The 19,547-nt window shown below is 38.1% G+C and overlaps 1 protein-coding gene across 2 annotated transcripts in view; it reads right to left on the bottom strand.

The window, feature by feature from the left end:
* The window catches only part of FAT4 (FAT atypical cadherin 4), a 204,065-nt gene extending 185,040 nt beyond the window's left edge, over positions 1–19,025 (bottom strand). For both annotated transcript variants that reach the window (XM_053577478.1, XM_053577566.1), the window contains exon 1: positions 13,851–19,025. In XM_053577478.1, the coding sequence (XP_053433453.1) occupies positions 13,851–19,025 (5,175 nt within the window). The remainder of the gene's footprint in view (positions 1–13,850) is intronic.
* Positions 19,026–19,547: the final 522 nt, after the last annotated feature.

The following is a 19,547-nucleotide window of genomic DNA, read 5'->3' as shown; positions in this document are numbered from 1 at the left end:
TTATTTATTATATATCTGATCTTTTTCTGTTTGATATGGCCTTCAGAAAATTAAACATAAAGTAGGCAGGTTACTTAAATTACATATTTCTTTATGCTAATCTTACATATTCAAATATATTTTAGCACTTATTTTTACCTTGTAGAGATTCATTTCACTATTTTATCTTTTTGTTGTATACATACTTTCTCGTAGTCTGCTACAAATCCATTGTAAATGAAGTAGATATATAAGTAAATTTATAATTAGTAATGATTTTGACTATATAACACCATACCAAGCATGAGAAACCCATCTTCTTTGCATATATGCTTATTTTGAAAATTTCATAAATAAAACATTTTTCTTTTCAGAGAATATTTTAATTATTAATGTAAAACCAGCACTTAAGAAATTACAAGAATTTATGTGCAATTAAAAAATAAGAGAGTTTTGAAAGAAAGATAGCTTTACCTTCATTTGATTGGACCAGCCAACTTGACTTCGATTAAGAAAACTGAATTAAACCATTAACAAAAAAATCTCAAGAGTTTCACAAATAAACACGTACAATTACACGGTACGCAATATTTTACTATTGTCACTGAAAATTGAGATGAACATCCCCCATATAAATCAGAGATAAAGCTTCAAAATGGAAGAACAATAAATATTCATATATCCCAATTTGCTTTTTCCTGAGCAGCTAAGCCACTTAACAAAGTTTCAGAATTCATAACTAACTCCCCTTAAGAAGCTATAACTATTGCTAAATTATGTGAACAGCAATAAAATAATAGATGAGTATGCAGCACTAATTAACCACAGACTAAGCAGTATGTTTTTGCGTCTATCATGTTGACTCAAATCAGGAAAACTTGAATGTTAGTCAGCATTTGTGGTTACACAGAAATCGTGACATTGTCTCTGTCTTTTCCTTAAAAGGAAGATAAAAATGCCTGACCCACCCGTTTACAGATTTGTTGAGGAAATCAAATCACTCTAAACACTTTAGAAATAGAGTTTTTCAAGGTTAATGGTTCTTTATTTTGAGAAAAGGGAAGGGTACTAACAAACTTTATTTAGTGCCTTTTTTCACTTATGAAGTAGGTACCAGCATTACAATTCTATAAAAGAGGAAAATAAAATGCTGAGAGTATTCTACTAGTTGGGACAACATTTGAATCAAGCTTTCTTGAAATCAAAAAGCAAACACTCTTGCTACTAAACCCCCATCAGGACAGATTATTAAGCAGTATTTTCTTTGCCGAATTTATTTATCAAATTTATTGATAAAGAATATTGATGTTGAATGAATAACAACGGCAAATCTGAAGAAAAGAATGATAATACTTAAACTTGTAATCAACATTTAAAAAATAGTGATATTTTAAGTTTCTAGATACTCATCTTTTTGTGAGGAACAACATACTTTATAATAAGTTAATATGTCTTCTCTAAAGCAAAAAAAATTAGGTAAGCTCAAAGAAAATGAGAAAAAATGGTAATAGGTAGCATATGTTGTTTTATATATAATATATGTATTCTATAATGTTCTACTTTGCCAAATATCTGTAAAATAAGCATTAGTGGTCTCACCTCACCAGTCACATACAACGGGGCTGATGGGTTCCAACTCGGCTCAGGCCAGCTAAAAGGATAATGACAACTGCAACAACAAAAAAAATAGCCCGGTGTTGCGGCAGGCACCTGTAATCTCTGCTACTTGAGAGGCTGAGGCGAGAGAATGGCTTAAGACCAAGAGTTTAAGGTTGCTGTGAACTGTTATTCCACGGCACTCTACTCAGGGCTACAGCTTGAGACCATGTCAAAAAAAAAAAAAGAAAAAGACACTATAAAGATTTTTGAAAACTGGATTACAGGGCTAGTATCCAGTAAAGCCATGTAGACATTCTCTCTTGATTCAGGAAAATCAGTCCTTGCCAATTAGCTAGCTTCCCTAATTTCAGAAGAGGTTCCAGAGACTTGGCTTGAGAGATGAAAAATGACATCTTCACTTCAGCACGCACCACTGATGGAGCTTCTGGAGTTTAAGCAGCACATTTGGAGCATTAGCAGCAGTAATTCCTCAGTTCACTGGTGATTTACTGAGCATCTGCATTGAGTCAGTCCTATCGTAGGTGCTGTGCATACAGCAGAAACAGATGCAAACCTTTCTCCTCAGGGAACATCTATTCTGACCAAAGACACGCCATAAACTAAGTAAAGAAGTAACATATGTGGTATGTCAGGTGGTGATAAGGCCTAAGAAGAAACAAAAAGAAGGAAAGAGACTGGGGAAGCTTGGAGGGAAGGAGGACTTTGCAAAGCGACTTTGAGAAAAGATGTCAGGAAAATGATAAGCAAGCTGGTCTAGGCCAGAGCTGGCACAAAAGACCCTGAGGAGGAGCTCCTGAGGCCAGGGCCCTGGGCCCTCGTTACTGTTGCTGAGCAAACTCAGTGAGGAGAGCCAGCAGAAAAGAGGTCTAGACAGTACTAACAAGGGCAGTGGTCTAGGGCCTTCTGGGTAACCCTAAGGATGTGACTTTTACTATAAATGAAACGGGAAGCCTTTGAGTAAATGAAGTGATCTATAAGGTTGCTCTCATCCCAGCTACTAGACTAAACTCAAGGGAGCAAGGACAGAAGCAGAGAGAGCAGTTATTCATTTATTCCATTATTCAACAGCAACATATTGTGTGCCTTGTATATTCTAAGTAATGTTCTAGGCTCTTGACATACATGGGTGAACACAGCAGATAAATATACTTCTCTGTGGAAATTCATTCTAGTATACGGAAGACAGATAAAACATAATCAACATTATAGATCAGGAAATTATATTACATTTGCATCTATACATATATTATGTTTCTATTTTATTTAAAGTAATAAAATTGGTTGAGATTTTCAATGCAATAGAGTAGGTTAAAAAGGGAAAAATTCCAAGAACTGATTCAGAGGCATTCTAACATTTAAAATGTGGGAGATAAGCAGAAGCTGGTGAAGGAGACTAGTAAATCTCAGGGAGTGGGGACATGAAAAACCACTGCAAGGCAATGGAGATCACATAGCATCAGGGGGTGGTCACAGGAGTAACTTAGTAAAGGAAGTTAAGCCTCATTGAGAATGTGAGATAGTAGCAAATACTTCACGTATGGAGAGGCAAGTTTCCAAACTAATGTCTGGAGGAAAGAAAGTTCTATCCAGATACAAGAGCCAAGAGCAAACCCCTAAAGCCTATGTGTGTTCGGTAAGTTCTAAGAATAGCAAGAAGCCAGTGGAGCTAAAGCAGAGTGAGCAAGGGGAAGAACAGGAATGGCTGTCAGAAACCAGTAAGAAGATGACATCAGCAATCCAAGGGAAGGATGACAGTGTCTTAGAGCAAAGTAGTAACTAACAATGGACCTGAGGAGAGATGCTTAGCTTCTGGGTATATTTTATAGGAGCGGTCCCCAAACTTTTGGGACCAGGGACCAGTTTCATGGAAACCCAATTTTGGGGTAGCGAGGATGATTCAAACAGATTAGATTTATTGTGCACTTTATTTCTATTATTATTACATTGTAATATGTAAGAAAATGAATATATAAATCACCATAATGCAGAATCAGTGGGATTCCTGAGCTTGTTTTTCTGCAACTAGGTGGTCCCATCTGGGGGTGATGGGAGACAGTGACCCCTGAAGTGTGCTGCTTACTTCCTCAGCTCCACCATGCATTAGATTCTCATAAGGAGCATCCAACCTAGATTCCTTGCACATGCCGTTTACAGTAGAATTTGGACCATGAGAATCTAACGCTTCCGCTGATCTACTGGAGGTGGAGTTCAGGGGGTGACATGAGTGATGGGGAGTGACTGCAGATGTGTGTTAGACAGATGAAGCCTCTCTCCAGCCTCTGTTGCTCACCTCTGGCTGCCATGCAGCCCAGTTCCTAACAGGACATTGAGCAAAGGAGATTAACTGACAGATGGTATATTGGGTGAGAAAGAAAGTGAGAAATCAAAGGTGACTCTAACATTTTTCACCTGAACAATCAGAAGGTTGCAATTGCCATCAGCTGAGAAGACAACTGAAGATGAAGCAAGTTTTCTTGTAGAGAATATCAGAAGCTCATACTTACAACTGTTAACTTAAAATATTGATTAGAAAGCCAATCAAGTAATGAATATGTAGTTGCTTACCTGAATATAGAATTTGGGAGAGATATATGGGCTTGAGACAAAATTTTCAAGTCAGTGTGTATATGTTATTTAATGTTTGAGATGTAGATGTTCAAGGGAATGAGTGTAGATTGAAAAGAGAAGAATTTTAAGAACTGATTCTAAGGATGTTCCAACCTTTAGAGTTTCAGGGGATATAAATATCCTGATAAAGGAGACTGAGAAGCAATTGGGTCCAAGAAATAATAGAAAAGATAAAAAGTCACAGGATATGATGACTTGAAAGCCAAATAAAGAAAGCATTTAAAAGAAAGTGGGAACGACTAGGTCGAGAGCTCCTCTGGAGGTAGATACTTTGAGAACTGAGAAATGACCATTGGTCTCACTGTGTGCCTATCATGGCAACCTTGGTGGAAGCAATTTCACAGGAATAGCAGGAGCCAACCCTGATAGGAGTGGATTTAGGAGATAATTAGAATAAAGAAGACAAGTATAGGCCTCTCTTTAAAGAAGTTTTGGTGAAATGAGAAGAAAATAAATGGGTCAGGTATTGAAAGAATAGAAATATATTCCTGCCTCAGGTATAAGAAATACAAGTGAAGAAAGTACAAATCATAGGCCCATTTATTCAAGCCTAACCTAAATGAAGATTGATAGTAACCTAAAGTAATCCAACGACAGGGTCATTTACCTTACTTGCACTTTATCAGTATTTCTTCAAACACTAGTAAGAGAAAAATATCAAAGTCTGGGAACACATTTTACATAATAAAACTAACATACCTACAAGAGTACAGAAGCTGTGAATTATTCTTATAATAAGATGTGTTAAGACTAAACACACAGACTCTGGAGTCAGACTGCTAGGTTTACATCCTGCTTCCACCATAAACCGTCTCCATAAACAACCTCCATGAGCCTTAGTATTCTCATTTGTCAAATAATGATATGTCATACCTGCTTCCAGAACTATTGCAAAGGCCAGACAATGCCTAGTGCTGAACAGTGTCTAACAATAATGTAAGCACTTTATATACATATATTTTAGAGTTTATGAATGTTAAAAAGCTTTAGAAAAATGTCAAATGATCTTTAATAAATAACCATCAACAATACCATTTGCTTCCAACCGCCAGCAGTGAAACATGTTTGTAAACATCTTTCAACATTTCCTCAAAACCATAAATGTTTGTGATGCCAGGGGAAAAGCATGTTTGTAGTGTCTTTCAACATTTCCCCAAAACCTTAAAATTACTTGCTGATTGCTTTTTAAATATGCATATATGTCCAGAAACTAAAGAAGACTGTGTTGCAACTAGACTACGTTTCATCATTGTGGCTTTATTTTCCAATATTGTCTTAGGACATTAACATCAGGGAAAAGCAAATAGTCTTTGTATGATGGGTGTGTATGCGCTAATACATAATAATACATGCGCATTTTATTCATAACATTGGTCTAATTTTTTTTTTTAATTTTCCAATTTTCGGCATGCCTTATACTTTCTCCTTCTTTTCAACATACTATTAAATTGGCTACTCATGTCATAGACTATTTAAAATCTGAAAACATTAGAAAATAGTTACCATATTCTATAAAAAAATTAAAATACCTAACAATCGATATAATCAAATAAGATTATATAAGGAAAGATCTATATAAGGAAAAACTATAAAATTCTGATGAAGAAATAAAAGACACAATAAATGAAAGAAATTCCACATTCACAGATTAGAAGAATTAATCTTATCAAAATAACAATATCACCAAAGCAATTTATAAATTCCATGCAATCCCTGTCAAAATCCCAGTGATATTTTTCAAAGAAATAGAAAAATAATCCTAAAGTTTATATGGAACCATAAAAGACCCTAGATAGCCAAAGCTATCCTGAGCAAAAAGAACAAAGCTGGAGGCATCACATTATCTGACATTAAAATTTACTGCACGGCTGTAGTAACCAAAACACTGGCAAAAAAGCAGACACATAGAACAATGGAATAGAATGGAGAATCTCAATATACATCCACCCATTTGCAACCAACTCATCTTTGACAAAGGTGCCAAGCACATACAATAGGGAAAGGATAGTCTTTTAAATAAATGGTATTGGGAAAACTGGATAATTATAAGCAGAAGAATTAAACTAGATCCCTCTTTCTAACAATACACAAAAATCAAATCAAGGGTAGCGCCTGTGGCTAAGTGAATAGGGCACCGGCCCCATGTACCAAGGGTGGTGGGTTCAAATCCAGCCCTGGCCAAACTGCAACAAAAAAAAAATAGCCAGGCATTGTGGCGGGCTCCTGTAGTTCCAGCTGCTTGGGAGACTGAGGCAAGAGAATCGAATAAGCCCAAGAGCTGGAGGTTGTTATGATCTGTGACACCATGGCACTCTACCGAGGGCAACAAAGTGAGACTCTGTCTCTAAAAAAAAAATAAAATAAAATAAAAAATGCAAAAATCAAATCAAATAGATTAATGAGTTAAAACTAAGACACAAAACTATGAAACAACTAGAGGATAACATTGAAAAAATGCCTGAGACACTTGTTTGGGCAAAGATAATTTTGTAAGAACAGAGATTTTTGGTGTAAGACCTCAAAAGCACAGGCAATCAAAATGAAAATAGGTAAGTAACATTACATTGATATAGAAAGATTCTATATAGCAAAGAAAACGATCAATAAAGTATAGAGACAAGCCACAGTATGGAAGAAAATATTTTAAAACCATCCATCTGACAAGGGAACTAAAAATCAAAATAATGAAGGAGCTCAAGCAACTGAATAGCAAAAGAAAAATGTGATAAAAAATGGGCAAAAGATCTGAACAGACATTTCTCAAAAGAAGACACATGAATGGGCAATAGCTATATGAAAAAAAATGAGCACCATTGTTAATCATCAGAGAAATGCAGATAAAAACCATAATAACATATTCTCTCACCTTAGTTAAAATGGTTTGCATCAAACAGACAGGCAATAGCAGATGCTGGTGAGGGTGTGCAGAAAAGGGAACCTTCATAGGTGGTTGGTGGGAATGTAAATTACCATGGCCACTATGGAGAACAGTTATGGCAGTTCCTCAAAAAACTAAAAATAGAACTCATATATGATCCAGCGCTTCCACTAGTAGGAATATATACAAAAGAAAAGAAATCAATACATCAAAGAGATACCTGTAGTCTCATGTTCATTGAAGGACTAGTCACAATAGGCAAAGCATGGAATAAACCTGAGTGTCTATCAACAGGTGAATGCATAAGGAAAATGTGATATACATATATAATGGAATATTATTCAGCCATAAAAAGAATAAAATCCTATCATTTGCAGCAGCATGGATGGAACTTGAGGCAATTATGTTAAGTGAAAAAATACTACATGTTCTCACTTACATGTGGTAGCTGACAAAGTGAAAATCATGAATGGAGAGAGTAGACTGGTAGTTACCAGAAGGTGGAGAAGGGCAAGGGGGACAAGGGGGAAAAAAAGAGTATAATTACCATTGAACAGTACACTTAAAATGGTAAAGATGCTAAATTATAAGTGCAGATTTTACCTCAATATGAAATAAATCAATAAATAAATATTCTTACACAGAAAAAAAGAAAACATTTACCATAGTCTGTATCTGAATACTTGATATTCATCTTGACCCATACCATTTGCTAGTTATTTTGTATTCTATTTCTGCTTACAAGCTCATAATTCATAATACTGCCTACTTTTATGAGTATTACAAAGAGCTGAAGCTTAGATTTATTAATTCTTGAAATAGAAAACTCACCTCTGGGCCCATGCATTTCTCTACAGTCACTAATGCAACAATCCCTCATAGCTAATGAGGTTCTTAGGCCGTTTTTAATTCTAATGATGACAAAGAGCAAGCTACAGACAATGCAATGAAAAATCAATTCCACAAAATTCTAAGTACGTAAGTATTTTTCAAAACTATTCCTAGAGTAGTTGCCCCAAAATCTAATGAAAAATAGACAATTAAAATGATTAGGGTTTTAATAAATGCAAAAAAGAAATCTAGTGTAAATTCATTTATACCACTGGGATAAACAAAGTCAAAAAACCATGACAGGTTATTTTTTAAAGAAATGTTTTGAAAACCAAAAGCAGAGGAATTAGTGAATTTTTTTTCTCTCTTTAATATAATTTTCACTCTCCATCCACTCCAACCTAATCATTGTTCTTTAGGAGAGGAAGATTTATCATCTGAAAATCAAAAAACAGATTTTCACCTCCTTGAAATGTGGTGACTGCTTCCAAGTTGGATAGCATTGTGGGTTAGGAGAGGACCCTCATCTACCTGAGCTCATTTGTCTGCAGCTCCCTCACTCACATTTTTCCCTAACCTGAAGCACTGCCACATATTCCCAATTCAATTTGGGATCCAGAGCATTGCTTCCACCACTAAATGACCCCTAGGAATATAAGAGATAAGCTGATGACCTTAACTGAAGCAGGCAAAACTTGCTTCTCCTTAGATCAAACAATACATAATCTACTTCTTAAAGACTTTTTAAAAAAGTGTTTGTTGTTCCTTCACAACACATAAGGAAGTGAAAAAAAGTGGGTAAGCAGGCATACATATACACTCATATATAGAGAGAAAAAGCCTTTTTCATAACTAAAACTACAAGTTTTAGTTGTGAAGAGAACAGTAATTCTGAAGAGAACAGTAATTACTAATACAAATTCTGAAGTCTGGATGTGATTTTCTATCTAAGTGAACTTAAGCAAGTTATTCAAAAGATCTGAGAATCTGAGAAGTAGTACTGTAAGGTTCAAATGATAAAATCCTTAAAAATGGATTATCAATTAGCCCAATGACCCAATATATCAATATAATAGCAATAGTTAATAAATATTATAACAAGGATATTTATTATTTTTATATTCCCAGCTCTGTTGCCTAAAATCTACCTGTGAACAATACACAAGATTCATAGACATTTATTCTAAAGTGCATTACCCTGATTCTAAACCCTCTGGGGAAAAAACAAAATTTCTAAACTTTGTATGGAGAACTGATTTACAAATGTCTCCATTTCTCTTGGAAACCTTAATGGTCCCATTGTGAAAACAAATTAATTTATTATCCAAGTACTAACACTCATTTCTAATTTTTAATGAATCATGGTTCATTCACCTAATATTCTCAACGTATTTTTAATATGTTATTTCTAGAGGCTTGTTTTTGTTTACTAAACTGCCAAGATTTCAGAACCTCTACCAATGGTTTCCTCACTGTTGACCATGAACCTCTGGGCCAACCAGAGACCTATTTTATGAACTCTGAGAAATCAAAAATAGTTCCACAATAATGAAAAATACTGTTCATCTTTGTTCACTGTGTTGAAATAAGCACTAGAAGTGCAAACAATTGGTGAGTGAAACTGCTGGTGCTTTAGCACAAATCAAAGTGGGAACTCTAAAGCATTTGAGCAGTATTTTATTGTTCACTGCCAGGTAGTCGCAGTAAAAAATAAAATGTCAGGTTGGCTAAAAATATAAAGGAATTTCCTCGATGAAACAATAACATCATTACTTTTATTAAGGATAGACTTAAAATTTGATTTTATTTACTATTGTAAGTGACATAGTGCAAAATGTGCACCAGAAACCATGACTCTGTGCTTAAGTATTTTGACTGTGTCAAAGAAGTAAGAGTTGCAAGCTGAAATAGCTGCTTTATTTGTGGAATATTATTTTTACTTGAAAGAACTGTTTTTACCTGAAAACTTTCTGTCAAGAAACTTTATTTTTTTTTTAGATTTCAGTATATAGAAACATTTTCTGGGGGAGGTAATGAAGAAAGGAAGACTGATACTTCAAGGAAAGCAACTAACAGTACATGTTACTAATGATACAATTTGAGCTTTCAAACAAAACTTCAAATTTAGAAAACTTCATCACCATGAGGTTGAGTCAATATATTTAAGAGCTTTTCTTATTAGTTCTTTATCAGTGATATCAACATTTCCCAAATAATGAGTGCCTGATAATTCCAGTTTATGAACAGATGACTCACTCAGAACTCAAGACAGATTAATGCAGTTGTATGTAATAGTGTGCAAAAACTTCACTGTTGAGGTTTCATATTCCACATTGTAAATAAGTTTTAAGAAACTGTCAATTGTAGACTTCTGGTAAAGTACCAAAAATAAATAAATAAATAAATAAAATCAACATTCATCTAAAAAGCATATCAAATTAAGGTATGTCTCCATTTTCCAATTCAATATATTTGTGTGAGTCTTTCACATATTTTAAGCATAAAAACAACATGTTGCAATAGACTGAAAAAGAAGATTTGAGAATCCAGCTATTGTTTATTAATTTACACATCAAAGAGATTTGTACAAATTTAAAATAATGACTCTCTTTTCAAATTTTTTTTTTTTTTTAGTTTGGAAAATAAAGTTTTAAAAATAAAATGTTATATGTTCAATATAGTTCAAAATTTTCTCTGTTTCAAAGTTCAAACTGTTAAATATCAATATATAAGACATAGCTGCACAAAAGCTCCTAGGGGTCTTTGACAAATATAAAGGAGTCCCAGGACCAACAATTTTAAGAACTGTGGCCTGGTGACTACCTGGAAACACACACATTGCTTCCTTAAATTAGAGTACTAAGCTCTGTATCAGACTACCCATCTAAATTCTTTCCTTTTTTAGTTTTCTGACAATTCTCAGTTCATTTGCAGAGCAGAGATAATTAGTATGTTGTGTTCTTCCTTCAATTAATAAAGAGGATCAGATTTGCTAATTCTGTCCATTTCCCCAGCCTTTATCTGTTAATTTATTCTTGAGGCACAAAAACATATGTTCTCATTTTCACTTTCCTACCATTGCCTTCAGCAAACATGCACATAACACCTACTACCAATTGGGTGTAATACAATAGGCTGTAATACAATAAAACAAAGCCTGTGCCCATGATGAGGTGCAATCACGTCCCTAAGTTGCATGTTTCTATATTACACATATTGAAAGAGAAATGCTTATTGAAATACATCTGTATTTTCGTTGTTGTTGAACCTAGAAAAATGGCACAAACTTTATATGAGCTATTCTAACATAATCAAGACTGTGTGAACTCTTCTGAAAATATAGACAAAATAAATAAAAAGGTTAATAAATCTTATGTCTGTAACTCCAAATTCATCCTTCAAAGCATTTGTATTCATGCTAAATCATAAGATATGAATAAAGATATACAATTGGAAAAATCTCTGCCATGAGCACTATCACAGTCACAGACTTCAGTTCATCATCCCAAGTGTCAGAGTTAGAAAAAGAATGGAAATGAAATCGTTTCTCTTTTACCCGCTGACCTTCAGTTTGCCCATGGAATGTGATCAGCCATGACTCTGGCCAGAAACCTGAGTAAGCAACACAGATGCTTATCAGTGTACATGAATAAATTTTTTAAAGTGCATTGGACAAAGTCTGCACTTGGATATAAACAATTAAAAATATCACCTCTAATAACCAAGGTAAACTTCTAACTTCTTTTTTGCTGAATTGCAGTAGATTGTTTAAACAGAAGGAAAGAGGACTTTATTGCATATACTTGAAAGATACAACCAATAATAATATGAAATTCTAGGTTTCAACTACTGCTTTCAATATTCTTTGGAGAAACACATTTGCTTTTAATTTTAGGAGTGGTTAGAGGTTGGGAACGCAAACTTGGTTTACAATTTCAGCACTAAGTTCACAGAAGATATCCTGACTAACTTTTTTCTTAATTAAAACAAATTATCATATCGAATGCTCTTTGGATTTTTAAATGAATAATGTATAATAAATATGAATAGTAACTTTTCATATTGGTATTACTGAGTTAAAAAAGGATGATAGGTAATTTCCTATTAGTAACAAAATTATTTCTAATTATCATTTTTTAATTCTCATGCCTAATTCAAGGGGAGAACTATTTATGCTAAGCCAATCTTTGCATATCTAATGAGTAAATAAGATGTAATCAATCTTCTAATAATAATAATGAACATTTATTATCATTTTCCATAGTATTCTAATAAAGTGTGGTGCACTGTACCAACAATACCTAATAAATAAATAAACGACACCTAATAAATAATCCAATATTTTCATCTAAGAAATAATTTCAAAGAAGGAAAGTAGAGTTAGTGGGTGGATTTATGAGAGGGATAACTCCAAATCAAAATACAATTACATATAAATCATGTCATCAGTTAAATAGCTCAACATAAAAAACCTATGTTAAAATATTATGTAACAATAACAGGCAGAAAAAGATATGTGACCTAGAAATCCTTTCAGAGCTATGTAAGTAAGATAAAACTAAATTCCACTTATAATTATATCTCTAAGACTTTGTCTGTTCTTATATATTATCTATCAAGTATTACATCTTTAATTATATCTCTAATGCCCTTTATACCTTGAATATGCTCCACCAACCACAGAACAGACACTGGCAGATATTATGAAAAGAAAATCACAGAGAATACAAAAGAATAGATAATAAATAGCATTTATAATTAATAAATAGATAATAAATAGCATTTTTAAATAAAGAAAATCTCCATCTCACCAAAAGAGAAAAGAAAGCAAAAAAAAAAAAAAAAACACCATGAGCCTTAATTTCGCTAGCATATTGTATTTGGGTTACTGCCAAGTATCACAAACCACATTTGATATTTCGTGTTTTTGTCTGATTGACACTAGAATGTCCTTGAGGGAAGTGGGGAGGGAGAGAATAAACTTAGAAAACAGCAAACAAGACTTTTCCACAGGATAGCTATATCATTTCTAGTTGATTATCAAAATAACATTAAACCTAGTTCAATTAAAAACAAATCAATGAAACATGGAGGTAGCAGCCTAAAACACCCCCAGGGAAGACTAGGCTCAGAAATCTTTTGCTTTCTGCTGTGAAACACTAGTTTCTTACCTACCAGCAGACAAAACAACATATACCTATGCCATGTATTGAACAGCAGTTTTTCTGGAGAAATAGCACATTTTGTCTGCTCTTTCCAGCACACTGAATGCTTTACTTTAAGAGAGAAGAGAAATGATTTCTCTAAATTGGAAGATAGTCTCTAAAATGCGAAGGCAAAAGGAATCAGAAATCTTCCAAAACTTGGCTGAGCACATGAAAATTAGTCACTGTCTATAAAGAAACTGCCAAGACGGCTGAGGATGTGAAAGTTAATACTGTCCTGATGTAAACTGTCAGTCTGGCCTCCATTGCCACTCTCCCTAAAAAGTTATGGTACAATGCTGACTTCCTCCAAAGCTCATCTAGGAATCAGGATTTCTAATTCTAGGAATGCCCATCTTCTGATAGACTTCTTTACTGAGAGAAGATGTATTTAAGTTAGATCAGTGATTTAGCTTAGATAAATGGATTTTTTTCCCACTCTGGAATGACAAAAGATTTCTTCTTAGCCTTATACATTTGATTGCTATGAGCAAAAATGGAAAGAGAGAAGAAAAGTTTATTAATTAGTTTTAACCATCATTAAAGCTGAATTTATATCGTTTTTGTTAGTCTTTGTAATAGAACAATTTATATCCTCCTGTTTGTAAAATTAATAATAAAAATAAAGATAAATCATTATAGAAAGTGACTATTAAAAGACAGATCTTTCTAATAAGAACATGAACAAATAACGACTACAAAACCATTACCTCTGCTTTCTGTGTTCTGGGAAAAGCAGTTGATTTTTCTATGGCATAAACATCCACCAGATAAAGACATGCTCCTTGCTCCCGGTCCAGAATGGCTGCAGTCTGGATTATGCCAGTGTGTCGTCCGATGGTAAAGAGGCGGCCAACAGTCTTTTCTTCACAACGAACTGAGACAATATAATACTCCACTGGGGCTTCTGATCCTCTGGAGCTAGCTGCTTCTATTGATATTACATTGGTGCCAATGGGTTCTCCTTCTTTCAAAATAGTTATATATCTGGGTTGAGTAAAAACAGGTCCATCGAGGCCCTGAAGAATGACTGTCAACTCAGTGGTTGATTTCCTTCTTTCAGGGCCAAGGTCTGTGGCTGAGACTATAAGATTGTAGATCAACTGTGAGGGCACCAGTGCTGAAGCTACTCTTAAGTCTCCGCTGTAACGATCCACGATGAAGGTGTCTGTGTCCCCATTGATGATCTCATACTCCACCTCTCCATTGGCACCTTCATCTGGGTCAGCAGCCATAATTGTTGTCAGAACAGAACCAATCACAGCTGAAGGGTCTGCAGCAAGGGCGTTTTGTGATATAAACATTGGGACATTGTCATTGAGGTCTGTAACCAAAATGGTCACATTTTTCAAAGCATATCGTCTGGTTTCTATGGGCACAGCTTGATCATTGGCTTTTACAGTTAACTCAAAGAGATTAGCAAATTCCCGATCTATTTCTGCATTAGTATATATAGTCCCTTTGACTTCATCTATGCCAAAGTGGTTGCCTCTTGGCATCTGTTGAATGATTGTGTAGGATAGTTGCCCATTAATGTCTGCATCGGGGTCATGTGCAGTCACTGAAATGATAGACGTACCAATGGGAATGTTCTCAATAATAGACTTGAAAATATCTCCAGGAGGAAAGCTAGGAGGATTGTCATTAAAGTCCCTCACGTGAATAACCACTGACATGGTGGATGAACGTGGAGGCCTTCCTTGGTCTTTTGCTGTTATATTTAGTTTATACAAAGACTGTGTTTCAAAGTCCAATTTTTTGGCAAGAAAAATACTCCCAGTGTTTGGGCTAATGCTAAAAGTTCCATGATTGTTAGTCCCAGTAATACTGTAATGTAAATCAGCATTGTTGCCTGAATCAGAATCAGTTGCAGTAACAGAGGACACGAGTTCACCAATTCTCATGTTTTCCAAAACATCAACAAAGAGTGTTGATTGGGGGAAAGAAGGAGTATTGTCATTTTCATCTAAAATATCAATATTTAAGGTACAAGTTGAATTGAGGGAGATGGTCCCTGAATCCACTGCTTGAATTACAAGGGAATAAGCAGGTGTTGCTTCATAGTCTAATTTACCAATTAGTGCTACCTGACCAGAGGAGCTGTCTATAGAAAACTGTCTTTCTTCATTTCCTTTTATTATAGAATAATGAATAAGTCCATTATTACCTTCATCAACATCTGAGGCAGATACTCTCAAAACTTGTGTCAGGTTGGCTGCTGATTCTGAGATTGTAGCTTGGTAAAAGTCTTTTAAAAATCTGGGAGCATTATCATTTATATCCTTCATGTAAACATGTACAGTAGCCTGATCCTTGAGAGGCTGAGGGAGCCCCTGATCTGTTGCTATGACTATAAAGCTAAACACTGCAGTCCCTCTTTGCCTCATAAGAGACTCCCTGTCAAACTGATGAGTATTTGTAATTTCCCCACTGGTAGCATGCAACTCAAAATCTGGCTGCACCATTTCAAAAGCATACCTTACTTCTCCATTTGGCCCAAAGTCTTTATCTACAGCACTTACTTTGCCCACAAATGACCCAGCTTTCTGTTCCTCTTCAAAGTAAAATGTGTAATTGGTACTGTTAAAAAGAGGTCTGTTATCATTTACGTCTTCTAAAATTACAGTAACATTCACAGTAGCACTAAGGGGCTCCACTGCTCTGTCAAAAGCAACAACTAGTAAAACATATCTGTCTTGAAGTTCACGGTCCAGTTCACTTTTTATATACAATTGACCATCTGGGAATATGCCAAAAGCATCCCCTGTGTTTCCTTCAGCAATGGTATATGCAATTTCACCATTTGCTCCTGAATCCTTATCAGAAGCTTGTACTTTAAAGAATCGAGAATTCACAGGTTCTGACTCAGAAAGGGTGACCTCATAAGAAAGTTGATCAAACACTGGTGAATTGTCATTTACGTCATGGACATAAACTGTTAAGATGAGGCTAGAGGAGAGCTGTGGAACACCCATATCAGACGCCAAGATCTCTATTTGGTAGGAGCCAGCATGAACATCCAAGGGCCCTAACAGACTAATGTTACCATTCTTTTCATTGATAGCAAACAAGTTCTTGGGATTTTGCTTCATACTATAGAGCACCATGCCATTGACACCCTCATCAGGGTCCACAGCTTTGGCTTGAAAAATGCTATGCCCTGCCTGCCAATTCTCTACCACATTTACACTCTCTACTGCTTGAATGAAATGGGGAGAGTTGTCATTCAAATCCTTAACTGTTATATTAACCACAGTATCTCCAGTCACCGTTCCCCCACTGGCCACCACTTTCAGCTGATAAAAGGATTGCTCTTCTCTGTCAATCACACTTGCAGTGGAAAGCTGCCCAGTGACCTGGTTGATAGCAAACATACCTTTCTGATCCCCAGTAGTAATGAGATAACTGATGTTGGAATTGAGATCCATGGTGGAAGCAGACACACTACCCACTTGATATCCCAGTGCCACATTCTCAAAAACCACAAAGCTGTAGGCAGCCTGGCTGAATACAGGTGGGTTGTCTTGGGTATCCAGTACAGTGATGGTTACTATCGCCTGGTTGGGAGACTGCAAATTACCACCATCAGTAGCCACTATTTGCAACTGGTAAGCTGTTTTTTCTTCTCTGTCTAGGGCCATTCTTGTAGAAATAACCCCACTCTGAGCGTTGACCTGAAACCGAGACCTGTCTCCAGCTGATATACTATATTTGACAGTTCCATTGGGACCCAAGTCTGGGTCAGTGGCAGACACTGTGGTGATATAGCTACCTCCTGGCTCATTCTCTTGAATATGAGCAAAATATTGGACTGGGTAGAACACAGGGCTGTTGTCATTGATATCCAGAAGACTCACATTTATATGAACCATTGATGACTGGGGAGGGGAGCCCAGATCTGTGGCCACAACCAACAGGGAGTAGAAGGCTTGTTCCTCTCTGTCCAAGGAGGAAACAGTACTCAATCTCCCAGACACAGGATCCAGACGGAAGGACCTCTTGTCTGTCTCAGCCTCTTGTAGGGAGAAGCGTACTGTTCCGTTGTCACCCAGGTCCCTGTCAGTTGCCCTGAGTATCAGTAGTTCTGTCCCTGTTGGGGCATTCTCAACTACAGACACATCATACCCTTCTGGCTGGCTAAATACCGGCTTCTCATCATTCACATCTAGGAGAGTCACTACAAGCTGAGCGTAGGAAAACTTTGGGTGAACTCCCTGGTCCCGAGCACTTATATTCAGTACAATCTGGGAAGCAAGTTCTCGGTTCAGACCCCCAGCAGCCCCAGTGGTCACGAGACCGCTATGTTCACTGATATGGAACCATCCCAGTCCATTGCCAGAGACGATGCTGTAACGCAGATTAGCATTGAGACCAGAGTCACCGTCAGTGGCAGATACCCCACACACATAGCTTCCTGGAGGCGCCTCCTCACTCAGGTTCACTCTGTACACTTGCTGTGCAAAGACAGGAGGATGGTCATTGATGTCATTGACAAAAATTACCAGACTTGCCACAGAAGAGCGCGCCTGGACCGCTGCGGCAGGGGGCGCCCCGTAGTTATCAGAGACCGAAACTGTGAGGTTGTAAGAAGGGATGCGCTCCCGATCCAAAGCGCTGGCCACTTTGATGAGGCTCAGGTTTGGCACTTTGCTGCTCTGCACTTCAAAGTGGCGCTGCTCGTTGCCCCCAAGAATCTGCACCGAGATGTTCCCGTTGGCCGCGGGGGAGTCTGCGTCGGTCACGGTGAGCAGAGCCACCACGGTGCCCACTTGAGCGTTCTCATCTACCGAGGCGTAGCGAGAGGTGGCAGGGAAGTAGCGGAACTTCACTACGGGGTCGTTGTCGTTCACATCCAGTAGCTGAATCAGCGCCTCGGCGCGCCCAGTAAGGGAAGGCACGCCTCGGTCCATCGCCTGCAGCGTCAGAGAGTACTGCCGCCGGGCTTCGAAGTCCAGGGGCTCCCGCACAGTGATCAGCCCCGTTTCCGGGTCCATTTGGAAAGGGGTCCCTTCGTCCTGCAGCCGGTAGCGGATGTCCGCGTTGGTGCCCTCATCTGCGTCCGCCGCCGCCACCTGGAGGACGCTGGAGCCCACAACCGCGTCCTCAGGCACCCCCGCCTGGTAGTGGGAACTGCCAAAAACCGGGGGGTTGTCGTTAATATCTTGGACAGTCACATTTACCTGAAGGTAGCCTCGCCGCTTCGGCTCACCCTTGTCCTCAACTTCAACCAAGAGCTGGTACTGCGGCGTGACCTCGCGGTCCAGTCCGCCCTTAGACACCAGATGCAGGAACGCGCCCTCGCCGCTTGGGTTCAGCGTGATGTCCAGGCGGAAGCGGCCCGCCTCGTTGCCCCGGATGATACGGTAGGAGCGGTGGTCAACGCCGTTTGAGCCGATGTCCGAGTCGGTGGCCGTGTCCAAGATGACTTGGCGCCCACTGCTACTGTCCTCCTTGAAAGTGACTACGATCGAGGGGTCCGGGAAAACTGGGGCGTTGTCATTGAGGTCCCGCACCAGCACTCGCACTTCAGTGGGATAGGTGGGTGCGCTAGAAAGGACCACCAGGTTGATCACATCGCTGGGCAGGCTCTCACGGTCGATGGTGGCGGTGGTGTACAGGGCTCCAGTACTACTGTTTATGGTAAACAGGGCGTGGCTTTCGCTGAGCCGGTAGGTGAAGCCAGGACGCGTCTGGATAATGCCTACCAGAGTGCCTGGAGGTTGCTCTTCCAGCACCTGGAACACCTGGCGCTGCTCGGCCCCGCGGACCCAAGCCGGCCCCGGGAGCAATGACAGCAGCCAAAACACTCGCAGGAGTTGAGATACTGATTGAGTGTGCAGCGGGAGCCACGGACGGCCAGGACCCCGGTCTGCAGCTAAGTCCATGGTCCTGGCTCCCGGGAACGGAGTGAAGAGAAGGAGGGGGTGGTGAAGCAAACGGAAAGGTATTTACAGAGATCAAGTAGCACCAGCAACGATGCAGCCTACAGCTGGGTCTCAGACCTCAGCTATTTCAAAGAATCTCCAGTCCAGCAAAAACAAGTTGCATCAGCAAAAAGCTTCAGGTAGCCAGTTGGACGCATAGTGCAACAGCAATGCCGTCGAGAAAAACGGCAGGGCATTCCGCGGGGCACTCCTATGAGTCGTGTTCCCAGAAAAGTTTCTCAAAGCTCTTATATTTTCCCCCCGTCTACTTTGTTTTTGAATCCAGGGAGTCTGAACGTTCTTGCCCAGGTGGATGAGAGTTGGAAGAGGTTGCATATATTTAAGGTATGTGAGGAATCATTGCAAATAATTGTCTTCAGAAACTTTGTAACTTACCCACAGCAGAGAAGCCGAAGAGGGAAGAACAAACATCCGTAGCGACGGAAAGCACAACTGCACTCTGACAGGGGCCGGTGGGGAACC

The sequence above is a fragment of the Nycticebus coucang genome, chromosome 1, assembly GCF_027406575.1.
Source record: "Nycticebus coucang isolate mNycCou1 chromosome 1, mNycCou1.pri, whole genome shotgun sequence".
Lineage (NCBI taxonomy): Eukaryota > Metazoa > Chordata > Mammalia > Primates > Lorisidae > Nycticebus > Nycticebus coucang.
Note: the sequence above shows the minus strand (reverse complement) of the source record. Positions and strands in the feature narration are given on the sequence as shown.